Source organism: Arvicola amphibius, chromosome 2, assembly GCF_903992535.2.
Source record: "Arvicola amphibius chromosome 2, mArvAmp1.2, whole genome shotgun sequence".
Lineage (NCBI taxonomy): Eukaryota > Metazoa > Chordata > Mammalia > Rodentia > Cricetidae > Arvicola > Arvicola amphibius.
Genome location: NC_052048.2, coordinates 26142273 through 26158666, shown reverse-complemented (window position 1 = coordinate 26158666; position 16394 = coordinate 26142273). Strand labels below are relative to the sequence as shown.

Genomic DNA, 16394 nt, shown 5'->3' with positions numbered 1-16394 from the left:
ACGCCCATAAATGATGAGCGTCCTCACCCGGGAGCAGAGCTGAGATGGTAGGCGGGTGGGCACATGAGTCTCCACCACTTCCTTCTATGAACATCAAACCCAAATTAAATTGGCTGGTGCCTTCGGGGTGTTAGCTACTTACCACTTACTTAGGTGGGCTAGAAAGGCCAGAATACACTCTCTCTAACACATGACCTAACAGAAACAACTAGAATAAATATTTTTAATTTCTCTTATTTCGTTCACCAGTTTGTTTATTAGATATTTGCTGAATGTCAGTACTATCTTAGATGCTGAAATGGAGTGGCGGAAGAGTGGACTATGAGAAACAAACATGGCAATCCAGCATTGTCAAAAGACAAAGACTTGCTCCCATTTTGCTGTGGACTCAAAAGGCATCTCCTCACCTGTGTCCAAACTCTCCCAAGAAGAAATAACGAAGCCTTCTCGCTTTTGAGGCATCAGGACGGGACTCAACCGTATAAATTACTTCTGTCAAGTTTCCTCTATAAACACCCGTGAGATGAATGACTATCGCTGAGTTACCATGCAAAGCACACATTCACCTCATAGACCAGAAACTGCCACACATTGGCACCTTCGACCACACCCGTGCCAGCTTCTGTGGAAAAGCAGGTTAAGTGCTGGTCATTGAGCGAGTGTGGAGAGCTGGGAGGCAGAAAGAGGCACGCTGTCCTCGCCCACTTTCCACGCCTTGCAGGCATGGCTTCTCGAAGTCAGCAGTGTTGGAGAATTGCAACTTCATGCACCAAGACCCATGCACAACGACATGGACGTACATCGGCTCGCGTATTCCGTGTGTTTCACACCAAGACACAGAAAAGGACCTCACCAAAATACTCCATGCACACGTTTCTTCAGACTAGGTCAAAATATCAAATAGAAATGTAGCAGAATGGTGTTTTTCTTTCATTTTAATTGTGACTTATTTGATTTCAGTTAAATGATACACAATAATTGTGCCCATTTACGGCGTACAAGTATGATGTTTCGATGCAAGTATAAAATGTCAATGAGCCCATCAGAGTGGTCAAGTACCTCCCCCCTCTCAGGCACCTGGAAGCACCCATGGTCCTTTCATCGAGCTGTTTTTAAATTCACAACAAATTGGTAGCCATACAACAATTATTGGTCATTATTGTCACCCCACCGAGCTACAGAGCACCCCAGCCAAAGCATGAGCCAACCTCTCCCATTCCATTACTCTCCGGGACGCTGTGACTACTGCGTTTCTCCCTACAAGTATGGACAAACTTGTTTAGCGTCCAAACAGGAGTGAGGACATGAGCTGTGTGTTTCTGTCTAGTTAACCACCACGTAACCATCGCTGAACATGGCAGGCCTGCAGTCTTCTTTGCGGAAGAATAGCTTTCCGCATGTCCTTGACAGAGATGGCAGAGGTGGGGATGAGGGCGCCAGTGTGAGCTTCTACAGCGAGAGGCATTAAAACAGACTTTATCTATTTCATTTGCCCAGACCCAGGCTTTATATGGCTAACATAACGCTTACTTAAACAGTCTCCAAGAAAGCCCAGCAGGAAAATGCCAATCCCCAGGAGGCTATGCTAATCCACTGTCTGATGGCATATCATAGCAGCTTTGGCATTTGTTAAACATACATTTGTGAACAAAGATTTTCCGGACCAGTTCCCTCTTTTTAAAGATGTGTGGCAGATCCAAGGCTCAGGAGGTAGTGTCATCTGTCAGTGTACGGCCTTCTTACAGATCCACTGCAAAGGAACTTCACAACTAGAGGCTTGAAGGCCAGTCCTGTGGATGGCACCGCATCTCTGTATCAAACTGTTAGAAAAAATCCTGTAAGAAATCAAAGGCGTCAGTCACTTTGGGTAACACGCACAGAAGAAGACTTGAAAGGGTGAGAGAGAAAAAGTTGACTCTGTCTCCTTCTCAGACCCCTCAGGTTCCCAAACAGCAGAACAAATGGCTTTATCCCCGACCCCTTGAAAGTGTCACCACATTTTTGACCTTGCTCTGATCACCACTCTTCCTGTCTGTCTTTGTCCCTTATCGTCTCTATTTTTACTCTTTATTGCCTGCCCTGTTTTCCTTGTTTCCCAAGCCCAAGGGTTTTCGTCCATTCTTCCTCTTTCCTCACTGCCCTCGGTCCTCAAAGACTGTACCGTAAGCTTAGAACTGGGCCATCTTCCCACCGCCAGCCGTCCTTGTTCCTCAAGCCGATCCAGTAAAAGTTTTTGCCCAAGTGCTTGCGGATGGGGATCTGAGCAAGAGATTGAAGATGGTGAATCAAGACAGCAAAGGTGCAGGGATACCAGGGACCCCTAGAGCGGTCACAAAATCATCCTGTACTCTCTCAGAACTGGGTGAGGACAGAAAGCCTGTACCCCAGAATTCATGTGTTGAAACCCTAGCTTCCAGAGTAATGGCATTTGACTAAATTAGGCTTATGTGAGCTTGTAGGATGCTTCTCCCATGACAGGCTTCTACGGCCTTAAAATAAGAAAAGATGGGAGCTGAAGCTCTCTTGAAAGCCAAGGAAAGACACCCTTGATTGAGCTGAAAGTGGCTCTTGGCAGGGACCTTGACTTTGGGGGCCATCCTGGTCCCAACTCTGTGTCTGTTGTTTTAAGCATCCTCGTTATGGGGTCTTATCACAATGACCCAGATAACTAATCCCTCTGTTAGCTTCTCAATCAAATGGGGCTCTGAGAGCTAACAGAAATCTGTCAATTGCAAGGAGCCACCCCTACTCCCAGCACTGACCTTTGGTTTAGAAGCACATTCTTAGAGATAACAGATAAGCTACATTGGCCGCTCCACCTTCCATGGCTACTTCCTTTCTGATTAGATGGAGTCTGATAGGCATTCAACAGAAAGCACAAGCTGGCTGCAGAGGCTCTCATCTTACTCACCCAGTGCACGGCCTATGGTTACACTCAAAGCCATAGGCTTGTGTGTTCTCCCACTAGACTCTCGTTTTACAAACCCTTAATCTTGTCTTTAACAAGGGGGTGGAGTGTGGTAAGGCAATGGGCCTGAGGGGCAGAGTTAAACTAAGTATACCTCTGTGTGTGCTACCCCCGACCAAGATAAACGACACTCCGAGCTCCCGCTCTAGACAGTGGTCCAGTCAAAAGAAGAGATGTTTGTGCCCTAAGGGAACTGCCCAGTACATTCAAGAATAAATCCGAGAAGATTGATCTTGTTGTAAGGTCGAGCATTCACATAATGCATTTTCAGTATTTTCCAGGGACAGCTTAATTAATTGAATTTGGGCTGAATGACTTGCACGACCTCTATGGCATTTTAGATTAGCATTTGTTGATCAGTTTCTTACGGAGAAAAGTCTTTTATCAGGAATCAAGAAAACCCAGTGAAATTCTAGCTCTACTGTTGCCGTGATACTACTTAATGTCCCACTTGGCTGTCACTTGTGTTCTATTCCCGGAAGACGGGGGCTGAAGAGGAGGAGCGTAGGGGCTCTGCTGTGGATAGTCTTCCCTTGCCGGATAGCAGTCTCACCAGCAAGAAGAAAGGGCTCTACTCAAAGTAAAGTGAAGAACAAACTCTCTGTGTGCCCAGGGTCGGCAGTCAGCTGGAACCCTTCTGGACTCCTTTAAGGCAGAATCACCTCTGTTTTCTCTTCGCTGGGGTTCAGGTTATAAAACCCTAAGACCTTTACTACACATACAAAAGCTGTCACCATCTGGGCCCTGCCAATCACTCAGTCACCAGCTTCAAGCCCATCAACCTTCCTTTTGTTTTTGTTTTTTTGTGACAGACCAAGAACATCTTGCATTAGATCTGCACAGCTTTTTCTTCTCCCTATAGCACCCTTGCCCTAGATTGTCACACGGCTGTCACCGTGCAGACCTCAGTCCAGCTTCTGGGGAGTCCACATAAAACAACACCCACAGCCACCGTTACCTCAAGGTGCACGTTGTCTCCAAAGCATGAATTAGCACTTTTGTTCATGACTTTGTCTCTTCTGACTAAAATATAATCACTGTAATGGCAAGAACGCTTGCTTACAATCTTCCCAACGCCTCGAGGAGATACAGGAAACTCTGCAGTAAGTACTTTTGGGGCAGCAGACTGTGGAGTCAGCCCTCATGCTACAGAGGCAAAAGTCTCCTAAACAGAAATCTCCGCCCCTTCTGCTTTGCCTGAGTCCTAAGTGTGCATGCTGGAGTAGTAAGGAAGAACAAAGGAGAGAGAGAGAGAGAGAGAGAGAGAGAGAGAGAGAGAGAGAGAGAGAGAGAGAGAGAGAGAGAGAGAGAGAGACAGAGACAGAGACAGACAGAGACAGAGACAGAGACTGGGATGAAGTGGCATTCCAGTGTTCAGGGTGGCTTGGGACTTCATGCCCTTTAAAGCCCACTTGTTTAAAAAGACGGCTTAAATGAAAAAGAGAAAGGTGTTGTCTGCTTTTCTCCCCTGGCTTACTAAGAAAGCCTTTCATTTCTCGGGCTGGGGCTGGGGTTCCATGGGAAAGCGATTATCTAGTGTATGCAAGGCTCTGGATCAGCCCCTCTCACCACAAAAGAGAAGAAAAATATTCATTGCATTCCCTCAGCATCTCCAAAAGAGGAACCAGAGCTAATAAGGCAGGGAAGAGGGAAGCCCTCTGGCAGGGTGGTAAGGAGCACTTTTATGAACTCTCTCCTTGTGCTGGCTTGTTGTGCTCAAGACCCAAACAATGCTAAGCCACTTGACCAGCCCTTTCTACTCAGCATGAACCCAGATATTCAAAATTTTCACCGTATCATTTGTAGTTGAAGGACATCCCATGTGGAAAACGCCTTCAAACACAGATGTAATTATCTTTCTGTCCTCTGATTGGTTGATTGGGGTGTGTGGTCACGCGTACACATGTCTAACTGAAGAAACAGCATGAAAATATACCCAAGGGTGTAACTCAGGACTCTTATCCCACAAAGAGAGTGTGAAACGGAACGCGAGGCTGTTGTGTCACTTCTGGAAGGATTAATGTTTGATTGTACTCCAGAAAGGGGGAAAATGCAAAAACTAAAGGTAACAAAGACATTTGTTACTTTTAAATTTTAATTAAAAAATTAAACCAAATACGTACTTTTCTTTCCTTTTTATCTTTTTCTGAGGTTACTGTTTAAACTCTAAGCCAGGCATGGTGGCACACACCTTTAATCCCAGCACTCAGGAGGCAGAGGTAGGTGGATCTCTGTGAGTTCGAGGCCAACCTGGTCTACAGCCCGGGCTCCAGGGCAGCCAGGGCTACATAGAAAGACTCTATCTCAAAACCAACCAAACAAACCCAAAACACCCATATATATTGCATATACAATCTATTCTATACTATAGGTAAACATACATACATATATATACAACTTATAGGTAGTATTTTTAATTAAAATTAAACTACCATTAAGGCACAAAAGTACACTCCCTAAGTTTCCAAACTAATATGGTTCATGGAATGCATCTGAGCTATTTTAATACATATTGAGGAAAGTCAGTCACACAACACAACTATTAAATAGTCAGATGTTTTGATGAATCAACCCAGTTTTAATGACTAAAACATAAACCAAGTTACCCCCCCAAAAAATAATTGATATGACTATAATCATGACTCATAATAGTTAAACATAGGTAGAATTTTATCTTAAGAATTTGAAAAGATTTAATCAATATTAGAATAAATCATAATCTTAAATAATCTCTAAAAATAAAATAGTTCACAAATGTTTAACAGTTACCTACAGCGATTTAGCACTAGATCGAAGAAAAGAAATGAAATCGTGTTGTATGCTAACAGCGACGGCGCCGTGTAAACGACAAGGTGTCAACACACCCTAGACACACAGGATGTGCGTCTTTAAACAGAAGGCCTCCGGTTTTCAAAACCATAAGGAAAGAAGTTTTTCTTCATTTGAGATGAAAAACATGAGAAGCGCTTAAACCAGTGCATCTAAGTATTAACTTGAAAAACAGTAAGCTTCCCTGCAGTCTAAAAACAATGGAATTTGCTACTTTAAGGGGGCCCGTAAATAAACCAGAAAGGACATGGGGAGGGGGGGGGAACCACATTGGTTTGAAATAATTGTCACCAGGCTCAGGACATAGCTGAAAAGAAAAGAAGTCAACTAAATTTTTTTAAAAATAACCATATAGCCTCAGTTTATAGCAAATTAATTCTGAAGGTGCATTTTACACCAAGGAAATGTCAGTTTAAAACTTTTAAATTGTTATTGCATTCATTTACTTATTTATGTTAGAGGAAGTGGACAAGCCACAGCATGTATGTGTGGAGATCAGAGGACAATTTGTGGGGGTCAGTCCTGTCCTTCTACCGTATGGGTTCCAGAGATCGCAATCTGGACTCGGATTGTCAGGTTTGATGGCAACACTTTTACTTGCTGCACATTGCCTTTTCTTTCTTTCTTTCTTTTTTTTTTTTTTTTTTTTTTGGTTTTTCGAGACAGGGTTTCTCTGTAGCTTTGGATCCTGTCCTGGAACTAGCTCTTGTTGACCAGGCTGGCCTTGAAGTCACAGAAATCCGCCTGCCTCTTCCTCCTAGAGTGCTGAGATTAAAGGCAAATGCCACCACCGCCCGGCTCACTGCATCATCTTGATGCCCTGAAAGTTTTCGGTTTTCATAGATTTGAATAGCTATACAGAGTCTCACTCCGTAGCCCAGGATGGCCCAAGGCACATGCTTCTCCTTGCTTCAGCCTAATGAGTGCTAGAATTACAGGCATGTACCAGGCCCAGGTTTTTGCTTTTAAATATGGTCTTTTGGTGTTCTCCAGACCCATGTATGAAACTGAGAATATTGTTCATACTATAATATAGGAAGCAAGCCACGCCTTGAGAACAGAAGAGAAAAACAACAGTCGAGCAATGAATTCTACCAACCCATGCAGATCATTTTGTTATAGACTTTGACAAAAAAAGTGGAGAAAGAAAGAAAAAAAAAAGAATCAAGCAAGAATCCACAAGAATGTGGAAAGTAACATCAGTAGCTGTTATTAAATCCAGCAGGGGCTCTTGCCACCCTCGACCGCTGACAGGACCCCAGGGCTCTGGGGTTAAGAGAAAACTGTCTCATTCTGAAAACGCAGAAGACTTAACTATTGAGTGTTCTCCACAGTGGATACAGGATCCAGGAAACATAAGGAAAGAAAGAAAATTCCTCACGAACCCGGTCCTCCTCTGCCCAGAAAGACAGCTAGCGCCGACTCCCAGACATCCACAAGTTAGCCCCTTCCCTAACTCCTCAGCACACAGTGTAATTCACATTGCTGCTGAAGCTAATTCTCTGTCGCCATGTGTTGTGACTCCCTGATGCTGTGTCTGGAGTTGGGGGGACAAACGTTTCGAGCAAATTGCTCACTTTTGCTGTGGACTTCAGTCAGATCCTCAAAACAGCAATAGCAAAATGAACCTATCTGCTCCGAAAGTTCCCGGAAACAAGGTTCTTCTTCCCCTGTGTCATAGGGAGATTCTGGGGATCTCTGCCATTCTGACTTAGAGACGGGGTGAAGGAAAAGCAAGTCTCTGAAGAACGGTTTGGAGTTTAGATCCTTCCAGAATTTCAAGTGTATAAGTGTTCTTTTGAGAGAAAATGAACTAAATATTTCATTTTTTCTCAAAATAGGAATTAGGAAGCCAGATATGTAGTGGACACCTTTAATCCCAGCAGATTAATCTGAATAGAAAGCTGAGTCTGGAAAATCATAAATTTGAAACCAGCCTGGGCTACAAAACCCCTATCTCTCAATTACTAATGAGCTTTCCTACGGTTTGATCTTATTCCCTCCAAATTAAAACAAACAGCAATATCAAAACAAAAATAATCAAGAAATTAACACTAAAAACCAAACTAAGATTTCTTACTTTATTCTTCTATGTGAATTGTAACCAGGTTTGATGAGATTTGTGGCAGGATGTCAACTCCTGACGCTGCTAACATCCCCGAGGACCAGCAAAGGCAGGAGAGGGTGCTTAGGAAACGGGACCCCCACAGTTTTCTCTGCCTCTTAACTCAACCTTCTGGACATTGTATCCAATTTAGAACTTACTGAATTCCAATAAGTGAGAAGAAAACACTCAGCTGAGGACATTTTGCCCCTGTGCATGGCCCTTTTGTCTTTGAGCCCCTTTCCCTCCTGAGTTCCCACTGACTCCACAGAAATCATTGCTTCTTTGTTGGCCTGTGTGTTTCATGCCTTTTAACTAAGCCTGTGTTTTAGGTCTAGTTCTTTGCTGCAATGCTTGCCATCCCCTTACCTCTAACACACACACACACACACACACACACACACACACAAGCATGCATATAAGCACACCATACATTCACACAAACACAAATAAATAAATAAATTGTTCAAATATACACACAAGAAAATAAACAATTGCTTATAAAAAACACACACACAAATAAGAAAAAAAACACACACAAATGGCAATAAATAAATGTTTAAACACACACACACACACACACATGCATACAAGAGTTAAGAGGCTGAAACAGGAAGACCACAAGTTCAAAGCCAGCCTGGACTACATAGCACAGTCTCATCTAAAAAGGGGGAAAGAATGGGTGAGGGAAGAGGAAGGAAGAGGAAGGGGGAAATGCTCTACACTTTCTACGTGTTTTTATTTACCACTTCCTGGTCGTCCAGAAACGTAAGGAGATGTGAGCCTCTGTCTACACAGAATTCCAGACTAGAATTCCAATCCTTTTTCTCCACTGAGAAATAGTAACAGTGGCTACCATTCCTCATCCAGAGGTCGGGGCAGCTGGGGCAGCTGGGGCAGCTGGGGCAGTCCTTGGAGCCTAGAAGGAAGAGGACACAGCTCACATCATTGTTGGACCAAATGGTCCTGGAAAATAAAAGGGAGGTATAAGAAAACATGGCAACACCAGTGTCAAGGAAAACCTTGCCCTACCCCTTTTCACACTATGGTTTAGAGAAATCTGTAACACACATGGACTCAAACTGAACACTTTGGATGTGCACACCATGAAGCAAACTCAGATTCTGATGGAAGGTCTGATCTGCCTGAGGACTGTGGCGTGCACACGACACTGAAAACCGTCTGTATCCTTATGATGTGTGCACTCGGCGTAAAGGATGCCTGCATCTGCACAGCACAAGTCTATGCACTGCGTTCACATCCCCAGTGTATAGCTACATGGACAGAACCCTTCCAGATGTCCAGCCCCAAGACAGCATGCCATGACGTGCACTGGAAAAGGGAAGAAACCAGAAAAAAACCAACAGATATGGTCATCTGGAGCCAACAGAAATTAGAAAGGATTGTTATACTCAACAAAACTGACTTACATGAATATAATTTTTTTTTCTGGCAGAAAAGCACATCAGATGCTAAAATGAAAAGTGCTAGAATTCTCCTTGCTGGGTTTTTCTAGAAGATACACTCCTCATTCCTTTAAAGCACTTGGAATGAGAGGGCACAGTGAAAATATCTCAGGAGACTTCAGTCTATTGGTTTTCTCCTTCCATGAGACACATTTGCATAAAATCTCCCTAAGCCGTTCTACCACAGGACCACGGGAGCACATGAATACAAAGAACTAGGGTAGACTTCATACTCTAGATCAGGAACCAGAAAGTGGGAAAAGATTGGGTAACTTCCTGGGGGAAGGCTGCACGTGGCACCAGGGTTGGGGTCTGCAGACTGAGGTGCTAGTTGCATTTTGGGGACTTGCATCTTTTCTAGACCACTGTGGCACAATCAGCCTGGATCAAAAAGTCCCAAGTTCCTGGTATTTTCTCTATGGAAGTGGAGAGCAGTGCTGAAGCTTTAGAACTCTCTAGTAAATTCTGTAAAACCCTGTCATCAACTGTCACCTTGATTTATAATATAAAATGAAAGGTTAATCTGAGGTAAAGTTGGTACTTACCACAATACAGGATCCGTTGGTACATCACTAAACTCAGGAGAATCACAGTTAAAAGCCCCAAAGCCACTGTCACGAGGCAGGAAAGATGGGGCCTCTGTAAGACAGCTGCAGAGATACAATCCAAAGCAAGATCCTGAGTCAGACATAGAGGCTCAGGCAAGAACCTCCAGTATCTGAAAGCAATTCTGCCTAGAGAGACAGAGACCCAGGCCACACAGGTTCCTTTCCTGATTGGGTCTAGCACTTGCTCTCAAGTTAAAGGAAACTCTTGCCTTTGCCATTGGGGCTTATATGCTCGCACACCCAAGTGTGTGACACTTGGGAGCTAGTATGTAGACAGTCTCTGCCTTTAGGGAACTGAAGGACAATTTGCCATTATTTACAAGAATTGCAAAGTATTTGCCTTTTGGCCCATCAATTTCTCCTCAAGAAACATTTTTCTACAAGTACTCACACATGTGTAAAATATCATTCTCAGAAGACAGTAATATCTATAGGAAGAAAAGGCCAAATGTCTAAATCTATCAACTAAAAATCTAAATTTTTATCAGCAAAAGACCAGTCAAATATATTTATATCCATGAAATACATAGCTTCTGAAGAGGAATTTTTTTTAAAAGACAAATACAAAGTGATTTTCCGATATATAGCTAAAAGAAAGACATATTCCTTAGAACAGAGGACACTTGCTATAGCTGAAGGCTAAGATCACTTCTCTGCCTTTCAGCAATGGTCAAACATGGAAATCCATGCAGGCATTCCATAGTGTTCCCTTTTAAAAAGGAAATGGGTGGTTAAGAGAAGAAAGAGAAGCGAGATACTTTCACTTGTTTTCTTTTGTGTCCTTCAAATTTTAAATAAATAAAATTTAAACTGAAACAAAATAATCCTCATCTCAGAAGTAGATGATAAAATCCACCTTGTTTTGCACGTAACTATTGGAAGTACAATAAGTATAGGTTGGCCTTCTGTTTAAAGATGGACCTAATAATAGATAAGGAAAATGTTATACATTTACCCAATGGAGTACTACACAGCAGAAAAAAATAATGACATCTTGAAATTTGTGGGCAAATGAATGGATCTAGAAAACATCATCCCGAGTGAGGGAAACCCAGGCCCAGAAAAACAATTATCACATGTACTCACTTAAGTGGTTTTTAAACGTAAAGCAAAGAAAACCAGCCTACAAACCACAATCCCAGAGAACCTAGACAGCAATGAGGACCCTAAGAGAGACATACATGGATCTAATCTACATGGAAAGTAGAAAAAGACAAGGTCTCCTGAATAAATTGGGAGCATGGGGACCATGGGAGAGGGCTGAAGGGGAGGAGAGAGGAAGGAAGGGGAGCAGAGAAAAATGTATAACTCAATAAAATCAATTAAAAAAAAAGAGTTCAGCATGATAAATAGTTTGACTCATGAATCCCAAATAACTATCATTATATGAAACAAACTACAACAAACAAACAGATTTCACCTTTAATCCCAGCACTCAAGAGGCAGGAGCAGGTGGATCTCTGTGAGTTCAAGGCCAGCCTGATCTACGTAGATTTACGTAGTGAATTCTAGGACAGCCAGGGTTTCCTAGAGAGACCCTGTCTCAAATAAAGTAAATAACAAATACACCAGATTTGTGGCATAGATGCCTTTTTAAAAAAATTTATGGTTTCTCCACCCCCTGAGACAGGAATTTGCTGTTTAGTCCTGGCCGAACCGGAACTAGCTCTGTAGACCAAGCTGGCCTTGAACTCACAGAGATCTGCTAGCCTCTGCCTCCTGATGCTGGGATTAAAGGTGTGCTCTACCAAGTCCACCTGCATAGACAACTTATTAATGAAATAAAAAACCCTCATATGTAGTTGTTTGCTAAATAAAAAAAAGGTATCCAATTATAATTGTATTTGAGTAGACACCATCCAACTTAAAAAAACAAGTAAAACAGAAATCTTAATTTATTTTATGTATGTATTAGTTTTAATTATTAATTATTAGGTTCTTTACTTAACATATAATATATATAACATACAATATTATTAAGATCCGTACTTTAAATATACATTTCTTTTGACTTAATATTTCTAATCCTTACAAATTAGAACAGATATAATAAAGGAGAAAAATCACACATATGATGATGTGTAGTTCCATACAGTTTATAGAAACAGAAATGCCCATGATTTAGAAAATACGGCAATGTTTCAAACAGCAACATTAAAAACTGTAACCAAAAAAAAAAAAAAAAGGAGACCATGATGAGAAATTTATGAAGCAAACAGAGAAAGCCTGCAAAACTACAAAAGAGAACATATCTTCTGGAGTCACCTGCTTGAGATAGAAAATCAAGCATTCATTTTGGCATTTCCATTGTTCCCTGTCTCAGATGTGAATATGCATAGAAAATGGCTTTTGTGGGGTAACTGTTGGTGTTCCCTGGCCCCCAGGTCATGGGGCCAGCGGTCAGCACCTTTTTATACTATCACCATCCAGTTGCAATATGAGAAGGGAATGAGGGACAGGAAACAAATCTATACTCGTGGGTCCATTTCTTGTCTCAAGAAACCTTACCGGTACCCTCAATAAAGCTGTTGTTTTCATCACACCATGGATGGTTAGGGAAGAAGAAATGGTAGGATTTCAACAGTTACAGTAAACTGCTCCAAGCCTGACTGCAGACAAAACTCTTACTTTCAAACCGGATCAATAAAAAATAGCTTGTCTACATGTATAAAATTCTTAGGAATAAAAAAAAAATTAACCAAAAAAAAAGATTGTTTGGCATTAGCTGGAATGGCAGGAGTATCTAGAAAAGAATTTTTTCTTTTTTTTTTTTTTCCTTGAGACAGGGTTTCTCGTAACTTTGGTGCCTGTCCTGGAACTGGAACTAGCTCTTGTAGGCCAGGCTGGCCTCGAACTCAAGAGATCTGCCTGCCTCTGCCTCCTGAGTGACGGGGTTAAAGGCATGCACCTCCACCACCCGGCTTAGAAAAGAATTTTCTGACACCCAGGTCACAGCTGCACTCCACGCCTAAGGTCCATATTCCACACCAACACTACAAACTAAACCCGAAAGTGTTTCTTCAAATCCTCGATTAGCTGGGCTGTGTCCTCCTCTCCACTCACCCGCGGCCCAGTCTTCAGGGCCAATGTGGCTCACTCACCCTTGAGCTTGGATCTGGAGCCATCTGGGACTTGAGGCGCAGCAGGCAGCTCTAACGTGCAGTAAATATCGCTGTCCGTCATCTCCGCCGAATGCCTTTCACACTCAGTCGAGGGTGCTGAATGAGAGCAGGGTGAGAGAAAGCGCCCGTGAGGAAACGGCCCATCCTGTAAAACAGCAGCAGGAAACTTGACAGAAACAGAAGCGATTTATTCAGGAAATGATTCAAGTTCCAGGGCTGCTATAGAGCTTAATATTCAAATTGCCCTTTAAAGGCGGCTGCAGCACACTCCTTAGATGCCCAGTGGACACACCCCGACTCCCAGTCTCGTCTTGTTCTGCTGGGACAGCGGTGCTCACGCCCACGTTTCTGTACCGATTCGGCACTGAAAGTGAGGAGTTCCTGGACCTCATCAGAGTCTCCTTCCCTTCTGAAGAGACTGACACCAACTAGAACTGATTTCATCATCCCGTGGACCTGCTGAGTCGTGATGAACGCTTGTGTGATGGGCTGCTGGCTGCATGGAAGAAAAAGACTTGGTACAGAAGAAATAGACTCCCGTGTATTTGGGGAGTGCAGCACAACACTATCTAGTCCAGAACATTCTTCCAGGTGTGTACACACCTTTAGTCCTCACAGTGGCAAATACACCACGACCTTTTCACCTTGTTTTATCCTTCCGTGCAAAGACAATTCCAAAGAGAAACAAAAGCCAATGAACTACCAGCAATGGGTTTCTAGTAGGAGAAAATAAAAATATTAAAAACTAATAAAAACTCACATAAGAAAAACATGGGAATTGAAAAACAGATAAGATCATTGTTCTGGCTAGTTTATTGTCAACTTGACATAGGTCAGAGTCGTTTGGGAAAGGGGATTCTCAGCTGAGAAATGCCTCCATAAGATTGGCCTATAGATGATTCCATAGGCATTTTCTTAATTAGTGATGATAAGGGAGGGTCCAGCCCACTGTGAGTGGTGCCATCCCAGGAACTGGGGTCCTGGGGTGTGCGAGAACACAGGCTGAGCAAGGTAGAGGAAGCAACGCTTCTCTGCATCAGCTGCTGCCTCCAGGGCTCTGCCCTGTTTGAGTTCCTGCCAGTTTCCATCATTGACGGACTGTTAAGAGTTCAAAGCCAGTCCGGCTACACAGTGAGTTCTGTTAGGTGGTTTTCTTATTGTTAAGACCAAATACCCAACAGTTGAAGCATTTTGATGGAGGAGAGCTCATTTTGGCTCACAGATGAGGGAATGCAGTCCCTCATGGTGGAAACAGCTGGGCTCACTGAATCTGCAAGATTGCTATTTCATAACTGCAGTTTTGCTACTATTATGAAATGTAATGTCAATGTCTGATCGCAGGATAGCTGATGTGTGAACCCTGTGGTGTCACGACCCACAAGTTAAGAACCGCTGTTCTAGATCCTGTCAAGTTGACAACCGATATTAACCATCACAAGTCCACCCCTTGTCAAGTTGACACTCAGACATAGCGCTTTTAAACCACAGTCTGAGTAAAATACATTAAGTAGAGATAATAAAATTGACGGGAGTCTGCGAACAAGAGCTGTAATAAGTATAAAAATATATTCAAACACTTAAAAAAAGGGGGGGTCAGCGTGAATAAAAGGCTAAGAATCTCATCAAATAACTGGAAACTACAAAAAAGGATCAAACATTCATAATCTTTAATTGAATATAATTAATAGCAAATTGGAACATTCAGAAGGAAGATCAATGAACATGAAGAACTTGTAGGATAATACCAAAGTTAGGGAGTTGGCTTAGGTCGTAAAGTGCTTGCATGCAAGCGGAAGGACCTGAGTTCAGATCCCCGGCACCCACATAAAAACCAGTCATGGAGGCATGCATCTGCAATCCTGCGCTGGGACAGTAGAGCCAGGAAGATCCCCAGGGCTCGCTGGCCAACCAGCCTAGCCAAATTGTTGAGCTACAGGTTCAGCAGGAGAAATAAATAATTATTATTAATATTATTATTATTATTATTATTATTTGACCAATTTCAGAAGACACCCAACATCAACCTCTGGCCTTTACATTCACACATACACACACACGCACACACACACACACACACACACACACATATGCATGGGGGTGGGTAATGTATGATGAATGTCACCATGAAAAAATAGATTATAACAAATTTACTGTGCAGGACCGGGGAGGTTGCTCAATGGTGAGAGTACTCGTAGTCACACATGCATGAGGACATGAGTTCAAATCCTAAGCATTCGTGTAAAATTGTGTGCAAAAGCGGCATGCACCTACAGCCCGGTATTGCGCTGAGTCAAGACAAGAGAATTGCTGGAGCTTGCTGGTTGCCAGCCAAGCTCCAGATTCAGAGAGAGCCTTTCCAAGGGATAAAGGAGAGAATGACATGGTGGGACACTCAGCATCCTCCTCTGGCCTCCATGTGCATGCCCCCTTGCGCACACACACACACACACACACACACACACACACTACAAAGACTCACACATACAAGCAAAGGAAAAAGAAAAAAAAAGAAAAAGAAATATACAAGTCAATGAATGGTAAACAAAAGAAGCCTGAAACAGAGTATTAGTTTCATATCATCGCTGTAACACACCACGTATGACACACTTAAGAGCCACAGTGACATAAACGTATTTTCTTGATGTTCCAGGGGTCAGACGTCTACAATCACTGAGCTTGCAGACTGTTCCCCTATGGGAACAAGCAGCTTCCTTCACTACTCTAGTGCCTCGAGGCTGCCTGCTTTCCTGGACCTACCGTTAGTCCACCACCTTCCAAGTATCATTTCTACTTCTGCTTCCTCTGTAGCATCTCCTTTTTCTGACTCACTGGCTCCCCCGTGAGTATATCGGAAGCACAGGGCGTTAGATCCAGCATAATCACACATAAATCATGACTATAAACCCAGCACTTGTGAAACTGAGGTCAGAGAATCACAGCCTGAGGGTATAGTGATGACGTGTGTGTGTGTGTGTGTGTGTGTGTGTGTGTGTGTGTGTGTGTGTGCGCGCGATGTATATGTGTATATGTGTATATGTTTTCTATATACATAAGTCAATCACAACTACAGAGCACCTTTTGCCTTATAAGGTACTGGGAGCCATTACTAAGTCTGTCACAGTCAGATTAACATAAAATAGACCTAATCAATGATATCTTTCATGATAATAGTCACAACTCTGAGCCTATCTAACAACTACAAGTGAATACGTGCATCCAATTCAAAATTTCAGAACACTAAAAATGAAAGCTTATTGAATTAAAGCGAAATCAACAAATACATAGCCATGTAGAAAT

At 42.7% G+C, this 16394-nt stretch overlaps 1 protein-coding gene across 1 annotated transcript; it reads right to left on the bottom strand.

Moving 5' to 3' along the window:
* Positions 1-917: 917 nt before the first annotated feature.
* Klrg1 (killer cell lectin like receptor G1) lies at positions 918-13231 on the bottom strand. Its single transcript, XM_038320058.1, has 5 exons — positions 13077-13231; positions 9913-10017; positions 8648-8820; positions 2162-2259; positions 918-1835 (listed from the first exon to the last, which is right to left on the bottom strand). The coding sequence occupies exons 1-5, from the start codon at positions 13156-13158 to the stop codon at positions 1724-1726; spliced, it is 570 nt and encodes a 189-aa protein (XP_038175986.1). The 5' UTR covers positions 13159-13231; the 3' UTR covers positions 918-1723.
* Positions 13232-16394: the final 3163 nt, after the last annotated feature.